At 46.0% G+C, this 16,753-nt stretch overlaps 1 protein-coding gene across 2 annotated transcripts in view; it reads right to left on the bottom strand.

The window, feature by feature from the left end:
• Positions 1-16,753, bottom strand: part of LOC124619499 (coiled-coil domain-containing protein 186-like) — a 220,958-nt gene that overhangs the window by 99,148 nt on the left and 105,057 nt on the right. For both annotated transcript variants that reach the window (XM_047145918.1, XM_047145919.1), the window contains exons 9-10: positions 11,017-11,256; positions 8,035-8,196 (exon numbers count right to left, since the gene is read on the bottom strand). In XM_047145918.1, the coding sequence (XP_047001874.1) occupies positions 8,035-8,196; positions 11,017-11,256 (402 nt within the window). The remainder of the gene's footprint in view (positions 1-8,034; positions 8,197-11,016; positions 11,257-16,753) is intronic.

Genomic DNA, 16,753 nt, shown 5'->3' with positions numbered 1-16,753 from the left:
ACTGATAATCATTACACAATAATGTCATTGACTCATGACCTTCAAAAACTGTAGACAAATCAAATTAAATTATTTTGAGAGGCAGGATGGCTGTGTTTCAGTCAACAGAAGAATGTGAGCTAGGTTGGTTGACATAACCACAAGAGTTACTGGAGTATCAGATCAACAGAATCATCACATTGCAGTCAATTTCAAAACCAATAGTCAAGATACGATAACAGGAATATTATCACAATCCTAGAATGGAAAAAAAAGTCTGGTGAGCCTCTGTGGTATAGAGAAACCACAAGGATGAAATAAGATAGATACAGGTAATTACAAATATACATACTATTCTATGTACCTTACACTATTGACAATATTGAGAAGATAGTTACTACTCACCAAATAGCAGAGATGCTCAGTTGCAGATAGACACAACAAAAAGACTGCCAAACAAACAAGCAAAGCAACAAGGCCTTCATCAAAATGAGACGCACGCACGCATGCGCACACAATCCTGGATTTTACATTCTTTGATTTTAGCCTACACTATTTTTCCACATAGTTCCCACACTGATTCAGACATTCTGAGATGCCCTTGTGGCAGAATTCAGGGGGCTGACTGTGGAACCACCATCAGACTGTTGTCTTAGCTTCACTGTTGCAAGTGTATCACTATCCTGCCAAGAACTACTTCAGCAGACCAAAATCATGGAAATCACTTGGAGTGAGATCCAGACAGTATAGTGGATGGTCCAGTCTCTGCCAGTGAAATGACCAAAGCCTTCAGTGGTTCTGATTATCACATGTGGTCTCAAATTGTCGTGGACGATAACCACATTGACCACATTGAGAATGTCTGCATCCTGACGGCAGCCCGCAGATGTGACAGTGTGGAGCTGTTGGTATTAATGGCTGAATCTAGTAGCATGAAGCACAGCAGCAGCAGCAGTCCATGGTGATAACAGAAGACCATTATTTGTCAGAGATGAATCCATATGTTTCCACTCCATACTCTGCTGCTTTGATTCCAGTGTGAAATGCATTATCCACATTCCACTGCCATAACAATGTGGTCCAATAAACTGGCACCTACCTCAGCATAACACTGCATATGATTCAGTGAAGCAATCATTCACTTGCCTTTCATTGTGTCATCCAACTACTGAGGCACCTTCCGGTAGCATAAGGACCCATAAACAATGGCATAAACACTCCTATACAAAATGCCAAGCACCCAGAAAATGGTGGTGGTGGTTGTTGGATGTTTAAGGGGGACTAAACAGCGAAGGTCATCAGTCCCCCATTCCAAAATCAGGCGAGCCGGAAATCTACGGAGCAGATAAAAACCAAAGGGGAGGAGACGTCCCCCCAGGCGCTAAAAGAACACAAATGCAGCAACGAACACTACAGACAAGAACAGGACAGAGGAACACCAGACAGAAAGAAACAGAAGAAAGGAAGAGGGCCGGAGACTGGTTGACTGACCACGAGATCAAAAAAGGGAAAGAGTCAACCATCTCACGGCCTACCAGAACAGCAACAGACACGAGGACAAAAGACACAGAAAGGGAAAGGCGCAGGACCTCCCTAAATCGAACCATAAAACGGACTACCACGGATAAAATTTAAAACGGTATCAGCCATGGAGGCATCGTCGGATAAAACCAAAGCCAAAGTGCCCGGGAGATTAAAAGATTGCCGGAGTGTGCGCAGTCGAGGACACTCCAGCAAAATGTGGCCGACCGTCAGCCGGGACCCACACTGACACAAGGGGGGATCCTCCTGACGCAAGAGATGGCCGTGCGTCAGGTACGTATGGCCGATGCGCAGCCGACACAGGACTACCGAGTCCCTGCGAGAAGCCCGCAGGGAGGAACGCCACACATCGGTCGTCTCCTTGACAGCCCGCAGTTTATTCGGGGCTGTCATGCCACGCCACTCAGCAGCCCACATCCCAAGTACCTTACGGCGCAACACCAGCTGCTGGTCGCGAGCCGTAAGGCCGATCTCCAAAGCTGGGGCGTCTATCGCCCCTTTGGCCAGCCTGTCTACACGTTCGTTCCCTGGGATGCCAACATGACCGGGCGTCCAAACCAGGACCACTGAACCACCAGAATGGGCAATGGCGGAAACAGCCTCCTGAATGGAGGACACCAGAGGAGAGGAGGGATAGCAGCGGTCGATGGCCTGAAGGCTGCTCAGGGAGTCACTGCAGATGACAACGGACCTACCTGAGCAGAAACGCATGTGCTCAAGAGCGCGCAAGATGGCCACCAGCTCTGCAGTAAAAATACTGCAGCCAGCCGGCAAGGAGCGTTGCTCAACATGGTCAGAGTGAGCAAAGGCGTAGGCAGTGCGACCATCAACCAGGGAACCATCAGTGTAGACAGTCTCACAGTCCGAAAATGAGGCGAGGAGAGCAAGAAAACGGCGACGGAGGGCCACAGGCGGAACCGAGTCCTTGGGTCCCTGTGCCAAGTCCAGACGGACGGACGGCCGGGACAAACACCAGGGAGGCGTAGGTGTATGGACCCGGAAGGGAGGCAGAAGAGGGAATGACCCCAGTTCTGACAGCAGGGACTGGACACGGACAGCTATGGAAAGCCCAGACCTAGGGCGCCGTTCGGGCAGATGGAGGACCATAGCAGGGAAAAGCAGGCGACGATTGGGATGATCTGGCGAGCAATGAACGTGGACAGCATAGTCGACAAGCAGACGATGGCGGCGAATCCGCAGTGGGGGAACCCCGGCCTCCACCAGTAGACTATCCACGGGGCTGGTGCGAAAAGCGCCAGTGGCAAGCCTAACCCCACAGTGGTGTATGGGGTCTAACAACTTCAACACTGAGGGGGACGCAGACCCATAGGCCAGGCTCCCATAATCAAGCCGGGACTGCACAAGGGCTCTGTACAACCGCAGCAGCGTGCGGCGATCTGCACCCCAAGACGTGTGGCTAAGGCAGCGGAGGGCGTTGAGGTGCCGCCAGCATTTTTGCTTCAGCTGAGTAACATGAGGAACCCATGTGAGCCGGGCATCAAACACGAGTCCCAAGAAGCGGCAAGTGTCCACCACGTCAAGCAGGTGGCCGTCGAGGTAAAGTGCAGGATGAGGGTGGACCGTCCGACGCCTGCAGAAGTGCATTACTCGAGTCTTGGCAGCAGAGAACTGAAAGCCATGAGTCAGTGCCCATGATGCTGCCTTGCGAACGGCGACTGGCAGCCTGCGTTCGGCGACTCCCGTTGTCGTGGAGCTAAATGAGATGCAGAAGTCGTCGGCATACAAAGAAGGAGACACCGACGACCCCACTGCTGCTGCCAGACCATTAATGGCCACTAAAAATAAGGAGACGCTCAACACCGAGCCCTGCGGGACCCCATTTTCCTGTATATAAGAGGAACTAGAGGTGGCACCGACTTGCACCCAGAAAGAGCGGCGCAATAAAAAGTTTTGAAGAAAAGCCGGGAGCCGACCACGAAGACCCCACCCATGCAACGTGGCGAGGATGTGATGCCTCCATGTGGTGTCATACGCCTTCCGCAGATCGAAAAATACAGCAACAAGATGCTGACGTCGGGCAAAAGCCGTACGGACAGCAGATTCCAGCCGCACCAAATTGTCCACTGCAGACCGGCCCCGACGGAAGCCACCCTGGGATGGAGCGAGGAGACCGCGCGACTCAAGGACCCAACACAAACGCCGCCCCACCATACGTTCGAGCAATTTGCACAAAACGTTGGTGAGGGTAATGGGACGATAGCTGTCCACCGCCAGTGGGTCCGCACCGGGTTTCAAGATGGGGACAATAACGCCCTCCCGCCATTGCGACGGGAACACGCCTTCGCTCCAAATGCGATTAAATATCGCGAGAATGTGTCGCTGGCAGTCCCTGGAGAGATGCTTCAGCATCTGCGCGTGGATGCAGTCTGGGCCTGGTGCTGTATCAGGGCAATCGGCGAGTGCGGCGAGGAATTCCCTCTCGCTGAAAGGTGCATTGTATGTTTCAGAACGACGCGTGTGGAATGAGAACTGCGTCCGCTCGGCTCGCTCCTTTAGAGAGCGAAAGGCGGGGGGATAGGATGCAGTCGCAGAGCTCTGAGCAAAGTGCGCGGCTAGGCGTTCAGCAATGGCGGCAGCGTCCGTGCAGACAGCGCCGTCCAAGGAGAGCCCAGGGACACCCATAGGGGTCTGGGAGCCATAAATCCGCCGGATCCGGGACCACACGTGCGAGGACGAGACACGGGAGCCCAGGGAGGAGACGTACCTCTCCCAGCACTCCTGCTTACGCCGTGCAATAAGACGACGGGCGAAGGCACGGAGCCTCTTAAAGGCGATGAGGGTCTCCAGAGACGGGTGCCGCCTATGACGCTGGAGAGCCCGCCTACGGTCGCGAATAGCCTCAGCAATCTCCGGCGACCACCAGGGGACAGCCTTCCGCCGAGGGAGGCCAGAGGAACGGGGGATAGCAGCCTCGGCCGCCGAAATGATGGACGTGGTGAAAACACGGACCACCTCGTCAATGTCACCCTGTGGGGGAGACGCAATGGTTACAGCGGAAGTAAAAGCTGGCCAGTCAGCCCTGTGGAGAGCCCAGCGGGGCAAGCGCCCAGGAGAATGACACTGTGGGAGTGACAAATAGATGGGAAAATGGTCACTACCACACAGGTCAGGATGCACCCTCCAGTGGAGGGATGGGACAAGTCCAGGGCTGCAAATAGAGAGATCGATGGCCGAGAACGAGCCATGGGCCACACTGAAATGCGTGGGAGCACCGGAGTTCAAGAGGCTAAGGTCGAGCTGAGCCAACACATGCTCCACGGCCCGACCGCGATCATCGGAGACAGTCCCACCCCATAGAGGATTGTGGGCGTTGAAATCGCCCAGAAGCAGCAATGGTGGCGGGAGTTGAGCCAGCAGCGCAGCCAAGACATGGCGGGGGAGCTCCCCATCCGGAGGAATGTAAACAGAGCAAACAGTAATAGCCGGCGAGAGCTCAACCCTGGCAGCAACTGCCTCTAAAGGCGTCTGAAGGGGTACTGGCGAGCTACAGACAGAGTGGTGAACAAAGAGGCAAACCCCACCTGACGCTCGTTGACAGGCAGCACGGTTCTTATAGTATCCCCGATAACCGCGAAGGGCGGGGGTCCGCAGTGCAGGAAACCAAGTTTCCTGCAGAGCAATGCAGAGAACAGGGGAATCACTCAGAAGCATCCGGAGCTCTGGCAGGTGGCGGAAATAACCGCCGCAGTTCCATTGGAGAATGGAAGCAGGAAGGGACTGGGAGGGCGTGAATGCGACTAAGAGGCAGACAGCGCTTCAGAGCCAACCGCCGCCACTGGGGGAGAGTCAGCGGAGTCCATAGGAGAGGCCCCCAAGGGTTCCGTGAGGGCGAGATCCGCGGCAGAGGCGAGGATCTCCACCTCATCCCCGGAGCCAGGACTATGTACAGCAGGCGGTGCTGAAACCGCCGGAACGTCCTTCTTCTTGGACACATTCCGTTCCTTCTTCTCGCGTCTGCCCTTAGGGTGAGAGGGCTGGGAGAGCTTCTCCGAAGGAGCGTCAGAGGCTGACGACGACGCAGAAGCCCTACGACCAGCAGGTGGCGGAACCTTCAGCCACTGGCTGACATCTGGCTGGGAAGGAGAAGAAACGGAGGAAGGGAGAGCCCCGAGGGACCCCTTCCGTGAGAGAGCAACCGGCGGAGGCAACGCCGCCGGAGAAGGAGGGGGAGGAATCGAGCCTCCCGGTTGTGGAGCAGATGTCACTCCCGAAGTAAGCTTGGGGGGAGCGACAGAAGAGGGTTTGCCCCCAACTGCTAAGGGGGCAAGAGAGGAAGGCTTGCCCCCAGGCACGAGGGGGGCAGACAGGGATACATGGCCCCGAGGGCCCACTGAAGGCGGCACAGATGAAGTGACAACCGTCGCTCGTGCGGGCGACGATAACGTGGCTGCAGCATAAGATGTTCGAAGGGAAGCAGGATACAACCTTTCATATTTCTGTTTAGCCTCTCGATAAGTAAGCCGGTCCAGGGTCTTAAATTCCATGATCTTCCGCTCCTTATGAAGAACGGGGCAATCCGGCGAGCATGGAGAGTGGTGCTCCCCACAGTTGACACATACAGGTGGGGGCGCACATGGAGAATCGGGATGAGACGGGCGTCCGCAATCTCGACATGTAGCGCTGGATGGGCAACGGGAGGACATATGCCCAAACTTCCAGCACTGGAAGCACCGCATCGGGGGAGGGACGTATGGCTTCACGTCGCAACGGTAAACCATTACCTTGACCTTCTCGGGCAAGACATCACCCTCGAAGGCCAAGATAAAGGCACCGGTGGCCACCCTGTTTGTCTTGGGTCCTCGATGGACACGACGGACAAAATGCACACCACGTCGTTCCAAGTCGGCTCTCAGCTCGTCATCGGATTGTAACAAGAGGTCACGATGGTAAATAATCCCCTGGACCATATTTAAGCTACTGTGGGGAGTGACGGTAACAGGGACGTCACCCAGCTTATCACACAAGAGCAACGCTCGTGACTGGGCTGGGGAGGACGTCTTGAGGAGGATGGACCCATTCCTCATTTTTGACAACCCCGCCACTTCCCCAAACTTATCCTCCAGGTGTTCCACAAAAAACATAGGCTTCGTCGGAAGAAAGGAGTCACCATCAGTCCTGCTGCAGACAAGGTATTGCGGCACGTAAGGCTCCCGCTTGGCACTAGATCGGCGTCCCTCCCATGGCGCAGCCAACGAGGGGAACGTCTGAGGGTCATACTGCGCAGCATCGAAGTCGACTCTACCTCGCTTAGAGACGCTGGTGGCCGTGCGACCACCAGCTTGATGTGATTTATTGCGCTTCATTGCGCCACATCCGCCCAGATGCCACCTACTCCGAACGAGGGCTCTCCCCAAGGGCGCCACCCAGCCAAAGCAACGGGTACCTGGCCGATATCCCGTTGCCCGGAGTCCCCGTGCCCCAGACAAGATGGGCACATACTCCTTGGCATGCATGGGGAGGAAACAGCTCAGGCATCTGTAGTGCGATCCCTGCGTGGTCAGGGGGCTACCACCAAGAGGGTACATGACGACCCCACCACAACGGACTGGCTACCGTGCTGGATTTTAGGTGTTTAAAGGGTCCACAGTTGTCGTAGGCACTAAGAAGAAGAGTGCGCACAAGGCGAGAAGGAGACCACCCAGAAGATGTTGGGCGTAGTCCCCCCCACACGACAATAGGTAACATGCAAGATGGTGGAGCATGATGGACCAATACAAAAACACCACGTAAGGTGTCCTTCCCCAAATGGCACGCACTGACGACGGAAATTTGGAAGAAAAAAGGAGGTCAAACCCAAGAGGGGACCATCACAGAAGGCCGAAACGTTTGAGACTCCTTTTAGTCGCCTCTTACGACAGGCAGGAATACCGCGGGCCTATTCTTACCCCCGAACCCGCAGGGGGACCAGAAAATGACTGAGGCACATGTGCTGATCCTCCCTCACCGCTGGATCCATGAGGAAAATAATGTCTGTCAGCGACAAACGCAGCCTCCCTGAACATTCATGTCAATTAATTCTTTGCGGCCTTTTGCAAACTCACACATCACCATTTCACACTTTTCAAAGTGAGAGACTTTCCCCCATAAGTGGGCTGCAGTTCCCTGCTGATTTTGATGCCCCATAAAAAATGAATTGCACTTTGTTGCTTGTACGCCATGGACACGTGAAGCACAATGTCATTTTCAACAACTGACAGCAGTGCCATGCCGCAGAGTTACTTGATGGTAAGGACACGCAGGTTCAGTTCGAGTAAGGTCTACCGCATACTGTTTTAATCCATTACATCGTTTCAGTACACACTGCAGAGAAAAATGTTACCTGCAAGTGACATTGACCTGCAGAGATCATTCATAGGTAATCATAAATCTCAGAGAAGTTTTAAAATGAAGAAATTTCTGTTGGTCTGTAAATAAATTCATAAGTCAATGGACTATTTAATGGAACAAATTCATGGAAGTTTGAGTAAAGTGCAATAATGTGCTTGCTATTACCTGTATGGCTGTACTTGCTGTCGCTTGGCCATTTACATTAATCTCACATCCTGAACCTGGGAGTGATGAGCATGAGCTGGTACGAGAATGTGACCCTAGGAGACCTGGCGATTCACAGCGCTCGTATTTCCTCCGTAAATGCTGGAGCTCACGATTCAACTCCTGTGTGTGAATAAAGAAATAAAGCTGAACTCATTATGTGTATTGTAACTAGTAGCACTAATCCTCCCATAAAAATTAATTTATGTACTGATCAGTAAAGCCACTCTTGAACAAACACTTTTCTGTCACATTATCAGCACAATTTTAAAAATTTTCTGCAATTTAATCTTTTACTGACAATGTTGAAATTTATGAAACTTTCAAATTATTGTTCATATCCTACATTTGCATTACAACTATTAATATAAACGAACACACAACTAGTACTGATGAACTATTTCAGCTATAGCATAACAATCTTCATGTTTCATAAATGGTTTTTTTTTTTTTTTTTTCAAATGATAGCATGCAAAGAAGCACATACATTCTATGATAACTACTCAAAACTTTTTCATTCACCGAGATATGGAAGTAACTCATCTGCAGCAGTAAGAGGGTTAAGGGAGCAGGACAGGTACACATGTCAAAAGCACTTACAGAAAATGCAGAGACTGTATTTAAACTCTTCCGCAGGTGCAGAGCACAACAAGTTAACTCGTCCATAGCAGTTAAAGAGTTACTAGGGCCACTTTCGTTAACCTCTTTGACACTAGGGCAGTTCAATGAGCACTTATGTTTGAAGACAAATGTAATTGATAATGCTATTTTCGATACTTTTGTAGAGGAGTTTGAATATGGTAGCCACATCAGTAAGCAGTGATGTGTGACTTTTGTCGAGATGCAAAGGGTGCCAATCTTCAGTGATTTGTTTTTATTCTTTGGATGGGAAAATATGAAGACAGAAAAGAAAAAGTGGACAGTGTTTACAGCGACCCTGTATATCAATGACAACAGTTACATATTGGTTGAACAGACTTAAATTTGACAAGACTCTGTTTTTAATGATGAATGCCCAGAATGTATGGTGGACGCAGTTACAGAAGAAATAATTGAAAAAGCCCAATCTGACCATAAAATGAAACTGTATAAAGAAGAAGAGGCCACAGGTGTGTCAACAGTAATGGCAATTAATATTTTATATTGTAAACAGACAATGAAAACATTGTCATGACAATGGGTGCTGCAATTGGTGCAGTTTTCAACTTTGAAGACCTGTCTGGAGCAATTTAAGCAAGATTCAACCCACATTTTACGTTCAGTTGCCACCACTGATGAGATATGCCTTCACCATCATGCCCCAAAAACCAAGCAACACTCAAAATAAGGGTTGCTTCCACCTCAAACAAGGATAAGAAGGTTCAATTGGTCAGAAAAGTTTGGTGACCATTTCACGCAAACTGCATCACACTTAGTAAAACAAAAAATATCAATTAATTATATTACAATACAGCATCAGACCACTTCAACAACAACAACAACAACAAAAATGAAGAAAATACGGCCATATTTGATGAAGTATAATTTCCTGTTTCACCTTGACAACGTGCTAGCTCATTCATCTGGTGCGACTGGCACAAAACTGCTGGAAATGGATTATGAATTATAGCTACAGCCCTTGTGTTCACTCAATATGGCTCTACAGTAATTCTTCTTCTTCCTAAACCTGAAGAAATTGCTTGTAGGTATGAAAACTCTGCTTAAATTAAGAGACTATTTTAGAGAGCTTGACAGTTTTCAGAAAGGTTGAAGGCTGGGACATTTAGAGAAAGTATATCCCTAAAATGAGACTGTATAACAATATAACTTTTTTATAAGAAAAAAATGCTTCTTAGCTTGCCGTACTTATGGAACAGGCTTCATACAAAGTAGAATGTAACTGTTTTTAAGAAATAATCTTATTTTGTCTAGATCATTTCTCAGTTTCATTCACTGATGTACTAGTGTTTGTTGTATGATATAAGATGCTTGAGAGGAACAGATCATTGCAGTTAATATGGTAAGATTATGTTGTCCTTCATGCTGATACCATTAAGTTAAGCGTGTAGTATTGAGGATAAGTTCCCTGAGAAAGCCAACCAGCTGAAGTCATTCTGGCTTCAAATTTATTTCGATCTGGCTTCAAATATATTTCGATCTGGCTTCAAATATATTTCGATCTGGCTTCAAATATATTTCGATCTGGCTTCAAATATATTTCGATCTGGCTTCAAATTTATTTCGATCTGGCTTCAAATTTATTTCGATCTGGCTTCAAATTTATTTCGATCTGGCTTCAAATTTATTTCGATCTGGCTTCAAATTTATTTCGATCTGGCTTCAAATTTATTTCGATCTGGCTTCAAATTTATTTCGATCTGGCTTCAAATTTATTTCGATCTGGCTTCAAATTTATTTCGATCTGGCTTCAAATTTATTTCGATCTGGCTTCAAATTTATTTCGATCTGGCTTCAAATTTATTTCGATCTGGCTTCAAATTTATTTCGATCTAATGAGAGTTTTCTACCATAGGCATAATTTGCTAATAACCTAATGTAACTCTTTACAATTGATCTATAATTCCCTCAAAGATTCTGCCACCTGACCTCCTTGTATGCCTTCGTCGTGTTGAGGAACACAGCATTGGCTTGGTCTGGTGGGATTCCATAGAAAGTCATCTTTATAATTTCTAGACCTTGTGCCGAATTTATAAGTGAGCATCAGGTGAACTATGCATGCCTTTGGGAACACACTACATTTAAGTACATACTCCACAAGTAATCACAGAGTACATGGGGGAGGGTATTTGGCACCATCAACAGCTACTTCTCACACACAAAATGAAGGAATATCCTCACAATGAAGACAGAATAATCTTCATCAGCACACAGAAACAGCTGTACTATAAGCCCAATGGTAGTTTCTCTCAATACATCCAAAACCAATAAACACTGTAAACAGACCTTAACGGCAGCTGCATGTTTCCGTGCGGCGATCTCCTGCTCCCCTCGGAGATCATTGCACTGTTGTTCCAGCTTTTGAGTATACGCAGTGCGCTCAGCCAAGGCTCTCGCCAGTAGCTCTGCTTCATTCTGTCTTGCGGATCTCTCAGATTCCAGATCTGCTGCAGAAGCTGAAAGGCGCTGCTGTAATTCCGAATTCTGACGCGCTAAACGAGCTGCTTCTAACTCCAGCTCCCGAGCCTGTAGTAAGAAAAAGGGTCATATAATAAATGAGAAAATTTAAAATATAAGACGTGGGGGGGGGGGGGGGGGTGCTGGACAACAGGGTGTAAGCAATACATTCACAGCACACACCGGAATACAACAGAAAGAAGTGAAAAAAGAGATGAAAGATCACAGATCATGGAAAGATCAATTTAAACAAAAGAGTTTATAGGAGGAATTATATTTTTGTTTAGTTTCATTTTCATTAAATTTACATCTACATATAAACTCTGCAAGCCACCAAAAACATGTGGCAGAGGGCACCCTGTACCACTATTAGTGATTTCCTTTCCTATTCCTCTCGCACATACAGCAAGGGGAAGATGAATCCTTAAGAGCCCTAATTTCTCTTCTCTTATTTTTGTTGTCCTTACATGAAATGTATGTTACCAGCAGCAGAATCATCCTGCTGTCAGCTTCAAATGTCGGTTCTCCAGATTTTCTCAATAGTTTTCCTCAAAAAGAATGTTACCCTCCCTCCAGGGATTCCCATTTGAGTTTCCAAAGCATTAAGTGTGTGTCTTGGTCACCTAATATAAAAACGGTGGGTACGAACCAGAACTTTTACAGGCAGAAACATTGGTAAGCATCTGTCATTTATGTCTTTTGACACACACACACACACACACACACAAACACAAACACACACACACACACGCACACACAACCAAATTTAAAATCAAGTCCATTCCATAAGACAAAAGTTGTAGTCATAAATAAATAGCTTCCATTAAATTTTCAACATAGGTAGCAAATAATGTAATTTTACTAACTGTCTGTATACAGTATAATACAAAGAATGCATGAATGAACATGTAGGTGATCTGGGAGTGTGGCCGGCCGGAGTGGCCGAGCGGTTCTAGGCGCTATAGTCTGGAACCATGCGACCGCTACGGTCACAGGTTCGAATCCTGCCTCAGGCATGGATGTGTGTGATGTCCTTAGGTTAGATAGGTTTAAGTAGTTCTAAGTTCTGGGGGACAGTTGACCTCAGCAGTTAAGTCCCATAGTGCTCAGAGCCATTCGATCTGGGAGTGTATAAGGTGCAGCAGCAGCTTTAGGCTGACTCACCACAAAGTTGAACTGATTTTGGATGACAAATATGGATATGTCATTCCATACAGCTTCGATGTATGGGGTGTTCAGCAGTTGCTGTCTTCACTGTGAAATATTACTGTATCTCACTGCTACCAATCAGAACCCCTCAGAGAACATTAAAGATAAACACCAGTCCTAATTGTCCAATTGTAAAGTGACCTGTTTCCAAATTACATACAAAAATAACCACTATTTCAGTATACATATAATTCAAAAATGATGCTTTGCTGAAACCATATGAATAAAAGCCACCGTGTGTATTTTGAATGTGCCTAAAGCATTTAACATTGTTTTTATGTGAGAAACAAAATATAAATGTGAAATTAATACTGTAACTAATCGAAATAAATAGAGCACATGGTCAGGATGTACCAGTAAACCTATCATTATAAAATTACTACAGCAAATTAAATAGAACATATAAATAAAGCACGTTAATTGAATCTCCGATATATGTTAGCACTGAAATTCAGGCACTAGTTGATTTGTTATAAACAAATTTAGAAACGTAATTGTTACCTGTAACATAATTGGTCAGAAAATGTTATATTAACTCATAACTAAGTTGAAAATAGTTGAAAATAGGTTCACCTTGTTCAGCACTGAGACTGTAAATTTTTAGCAATGTGTAGCTCATATTCGGTTTAACTTTTAACTGTGATTTTACATAAAATTGTGATTTTCATTGTATGTAATTGTTACAAACGTATAAATAGAGGTCACGCAGGCGCCTTGGGGGCACTCATTTTTTGGCTAGGGTTGCGAGCAAATGCATTGTTCGCAGGAGAGCTTCTGTAAAGTTTGGAAGGTAGGAGACGAGGTACTGGCAGAAGTAAAGCTGTGAGTACCGGGCGTGAGTTGTGCTTCGGTAGCTCAGTTGGTAGAGCACTTGCCCGCGAAAGGCAAAGGTCCCAAGTTCGAGTCTCGGTCGGGCACACAGTTTCAATCTGCCAGGAAGTTTCATATCAGCGCACACTCCGCTGCAGAGTGAAAATCTCATTCTGGAAACATCCCCCAGGCTGTGGCTAAGCCATGTCTCCGCAACATCCTTTCTTTCAGGAGTGCTAGTTCTGCAAGGTTCGCAGGAGAGTTTCTGTAAAGTTTGGAAGGTAGGAGACGAGGTACTGGCAGAAGTAAAGCTGTGAGTACTGGGCGTGAGTCATGCTTCGGTAGCTCAGTTGGTAGAGTACTTGCCTGTGAAAGGCAAAGGTCCCAAGTTCGAGTCTCGGTCGGGCACACAGTTTTAATCTGCCAAGAAGTTTCATATCAGCGCACACTCCGCTGCAGAGTGAAAATCTCATTCTGGAAACATCCCCCAGGCTGTGGCTAAGCCATGTCTCCGCAATATCCTTTCTTTCAGGAGTGCTAGTTCTGCAAGGTTCGCAGGAGAGCTTCTGTAAAGTTTGGAAGGTAGGAGACGAGGTACTGGCAGAAGTAAAGCTGTGAGTACCGGGTGTGAGTCATGCTTCGGTAGCTCAGTTGGTAGAGCACTTGCCCGCGAAAGGCAAAGGTCCCAAGTTCGAGTCTCGGTCGGGCGCACAGTTTTAATCTGCCAGGAAGTTTCAAATGCATTGTAGGCTCACTCTTTTGTTGATTGTTGTGAACTCTGTGTCGTTTGATGTCAACTTTGGGTACATGTGATGTAACCAGTACAGTTCACCAGGCTCGGACACCAGAGTCCTGGAAATATATTGGTATTAAAATTGCACTGTACTTTGGAATTTATTTGGGAGTCTTCTGCAATCCTTTTCATAGGCTGCACAGCGAGGAGACATGAATCCAGGAATTTGACAAAACCCGGAAAACTAAACAACTCTCAATGTTGGTAGTATTGACGTGAAAACAACGGCACATCAACTGGGCATTTCACTCAAAACATTTGCAATGCAGAGGTGGGAAAATATAAACATCTCAACATGGTGGAGGAGCTGTGATCAAGTGGAAGACTGTGCAGAGGACGACTCGCGAGAATTCCATGTACAAGAGGCAGGAACCATAATCTTGTATGTTGCAGACTGCGCCACAGACGTTGCCAGGAGCAAAAGTGATATTCTGGAATGACATTGCGAATGAATCAGATAAGTACCCCTTTTAATTGTTTTTATTTCAGTCACAGACAGTGTCCTACAATTTTCTGTTTTTGTGTGTGACAATTTCACCTGATAGGCAAGAAAGTGTTTTATCTAGTGTTTATCCACTTTGATCAAAATGAGTGAAACTCAATTAAATCGAATAGGCATGACCACGCGGTCAGCCTGTCAATTTCATGCTTCAACTCCAAATGTACACTTAAACAGTGAAGCAAATTCCGCAAGCAGTAGTTGTTTGCCTTTTCATGGTTTTTCGGGGGCAAATCAGCAACCGAATTTAATTGCTCAGATATCTCAATTGTTGAGTAATAAACTAGAACAATTGGTAACTCAAAATAACCAATTACGTAGCAACATTAAAGAGGTCACAGACAAGCTGGACCAAAATTTGAAATCATTGAGAGAAGAAATCAATGCAACAAATAACAAAGTACAAATCGTTGCATGTGACACAGAAAGGGTAGAAAGCAAAGTTGACTGTTTGGAGGCTTTCACAATCTCCGAATTTAGAGAAACAAACAAAAGCATTGAATTAGTTAACGAACGTGTCAAAAACACTTATAGTCATTTTAAATGAAGTAGTGAACCGAAAAGACGAGTTAAAAATGCTGCAGGAACTCTTTCTTTCAGAAAAAGAATTGGTAGGGGAAAGATTGAAATTAAATTCTGAAGTCGTTTCTGATAAGATATCTCATATTGACGAGAAAGTAGAAAGTGTAACAATAGAACTGCTAACAGTCAGCTCTGAAGTTTCAAAACTGCAAAATAATATAATGTCCAATTTTGATTCAAACCAGATGTTTGTGCATAGTTGTAACAATGTTAGTTTAAAATGTTACCCAGGTGATGAGAAATTGCATCCAGTTGACTTTGTGCATCAGTGCAAAGACAGTTTCCAACCTAACATGCCAGAGTCTGCTAAAGTTAAATTTGCGAAACATTTTTTGGATGGTGAAGCCCTTACATGGGCGAACCATAACATTGATACAAATACTACTTCTTTTGCCGATTTTGAACGCCAGTTCTTGACAAAGTTTTGGTCGCAAAACAAACAGGCGAGAATAAAATCCGAATTTCTTAACGGTAGCAAATATCACACAGTCTTGCAATTAGCATGTGAGAATTTTGTGAAAAACAATTAGGGACACTGTCACATTTGAGCAAACCTTTGGATGAACTGATACAGATTGACGCACTGAAACGGTGCCTACCGCACTGTTTTCAGTGGGGACTTGTATACGGACCAGATGACAGTGTCGACGAATTTTTACATTATGTAGACAAAATTGACTGTGCATGGCAGAATGACGACAGACAGTACAATCAAAACCTCAGAAACACTCAAAATAGGAATGGGGGATCACAAAAATATAATGGACACAGAAATAATAACTGGCATGGTAACCAAAACAGTAGTTACAACAGACACGAAAACCATCAAGAACAGAGAAACAGTAACCAGCTTCACAACAGCAATTCCAACCAGGGAAACAGGTAACCACCTCGTTGGGAGCCTGTCAATTTGAGTTGAATAGTCATGGCACAAACCAGGCAAATAGGAGGTTAAAAGGACAGAAATGTAAAAGCAATCATAAACGTAATGTAAATAGGGACTATTACTTAGATGATACTAGTTATAAGCAAAACTTTTCGGATCACATGTTGAGTGAATTGAATAATGCACATACTCAAGCAGGACCACAGTTTGAACTTAATGAACATGACTTAGCATTAATTGATCACACATTAACACCTGATGTAGACAGAACTTATGATATGTATGGTATCACTAGCTTGTTTTCTGATGAAGGTAAGGATAATGAGGTATCTATATCAGTAGAAATTGGTTGCCAAAATGAGGAAATAACATCTGACTCCGATAATGAAACAGGTAGCGATTTCAGTAGTGTAACTTCAGATGTTGAACACTTTGTAGTTAAGGCAGATGTGCATGCAGAGGCATCACCCACAGATAATTTTGATGATGATTTTGGTAAAGACAGTGTTGTGAAGGATGATGCATTTGATGATATATGTACACAAGAGGAATTGGATGGCATTATTTATGCTGAAGTTATTGATAATGGTGTTGCAGCTGAAAGTAACTCTGAATTTCGAAATTGGTTCATGTGAAGATATTAAGAGTGCAAACAATGTATTGGTAACAATTTGTATAAAAGCGATCTTAAGTAAATCTACTAATAAGAAGGAACAAGCTAAGTTGATAGGTGAGAAGATTTTGGAATCTATTATCAGTGAAAATGAAGTTTGTTCAGAAAATAATA

This window comes from Schistocerca americana, chromosome 6 (assembly GCF_021461395.2).
Source record: "Schistocerca americana isolate TAMUIC-IGC-003095 chromosome 6, iqSchAmer2.1, whole genome shotgun sequence".
Taxonomy (NCBI): Eukaryota; Metazoa; Arthropoda; class Insecta; order Orthoptera; family Acrididae; genus Schistocerca; species Schistocerca americana.
This window is presented reverse-complemented; position numbering and strand designations above follow the sequence as displayed.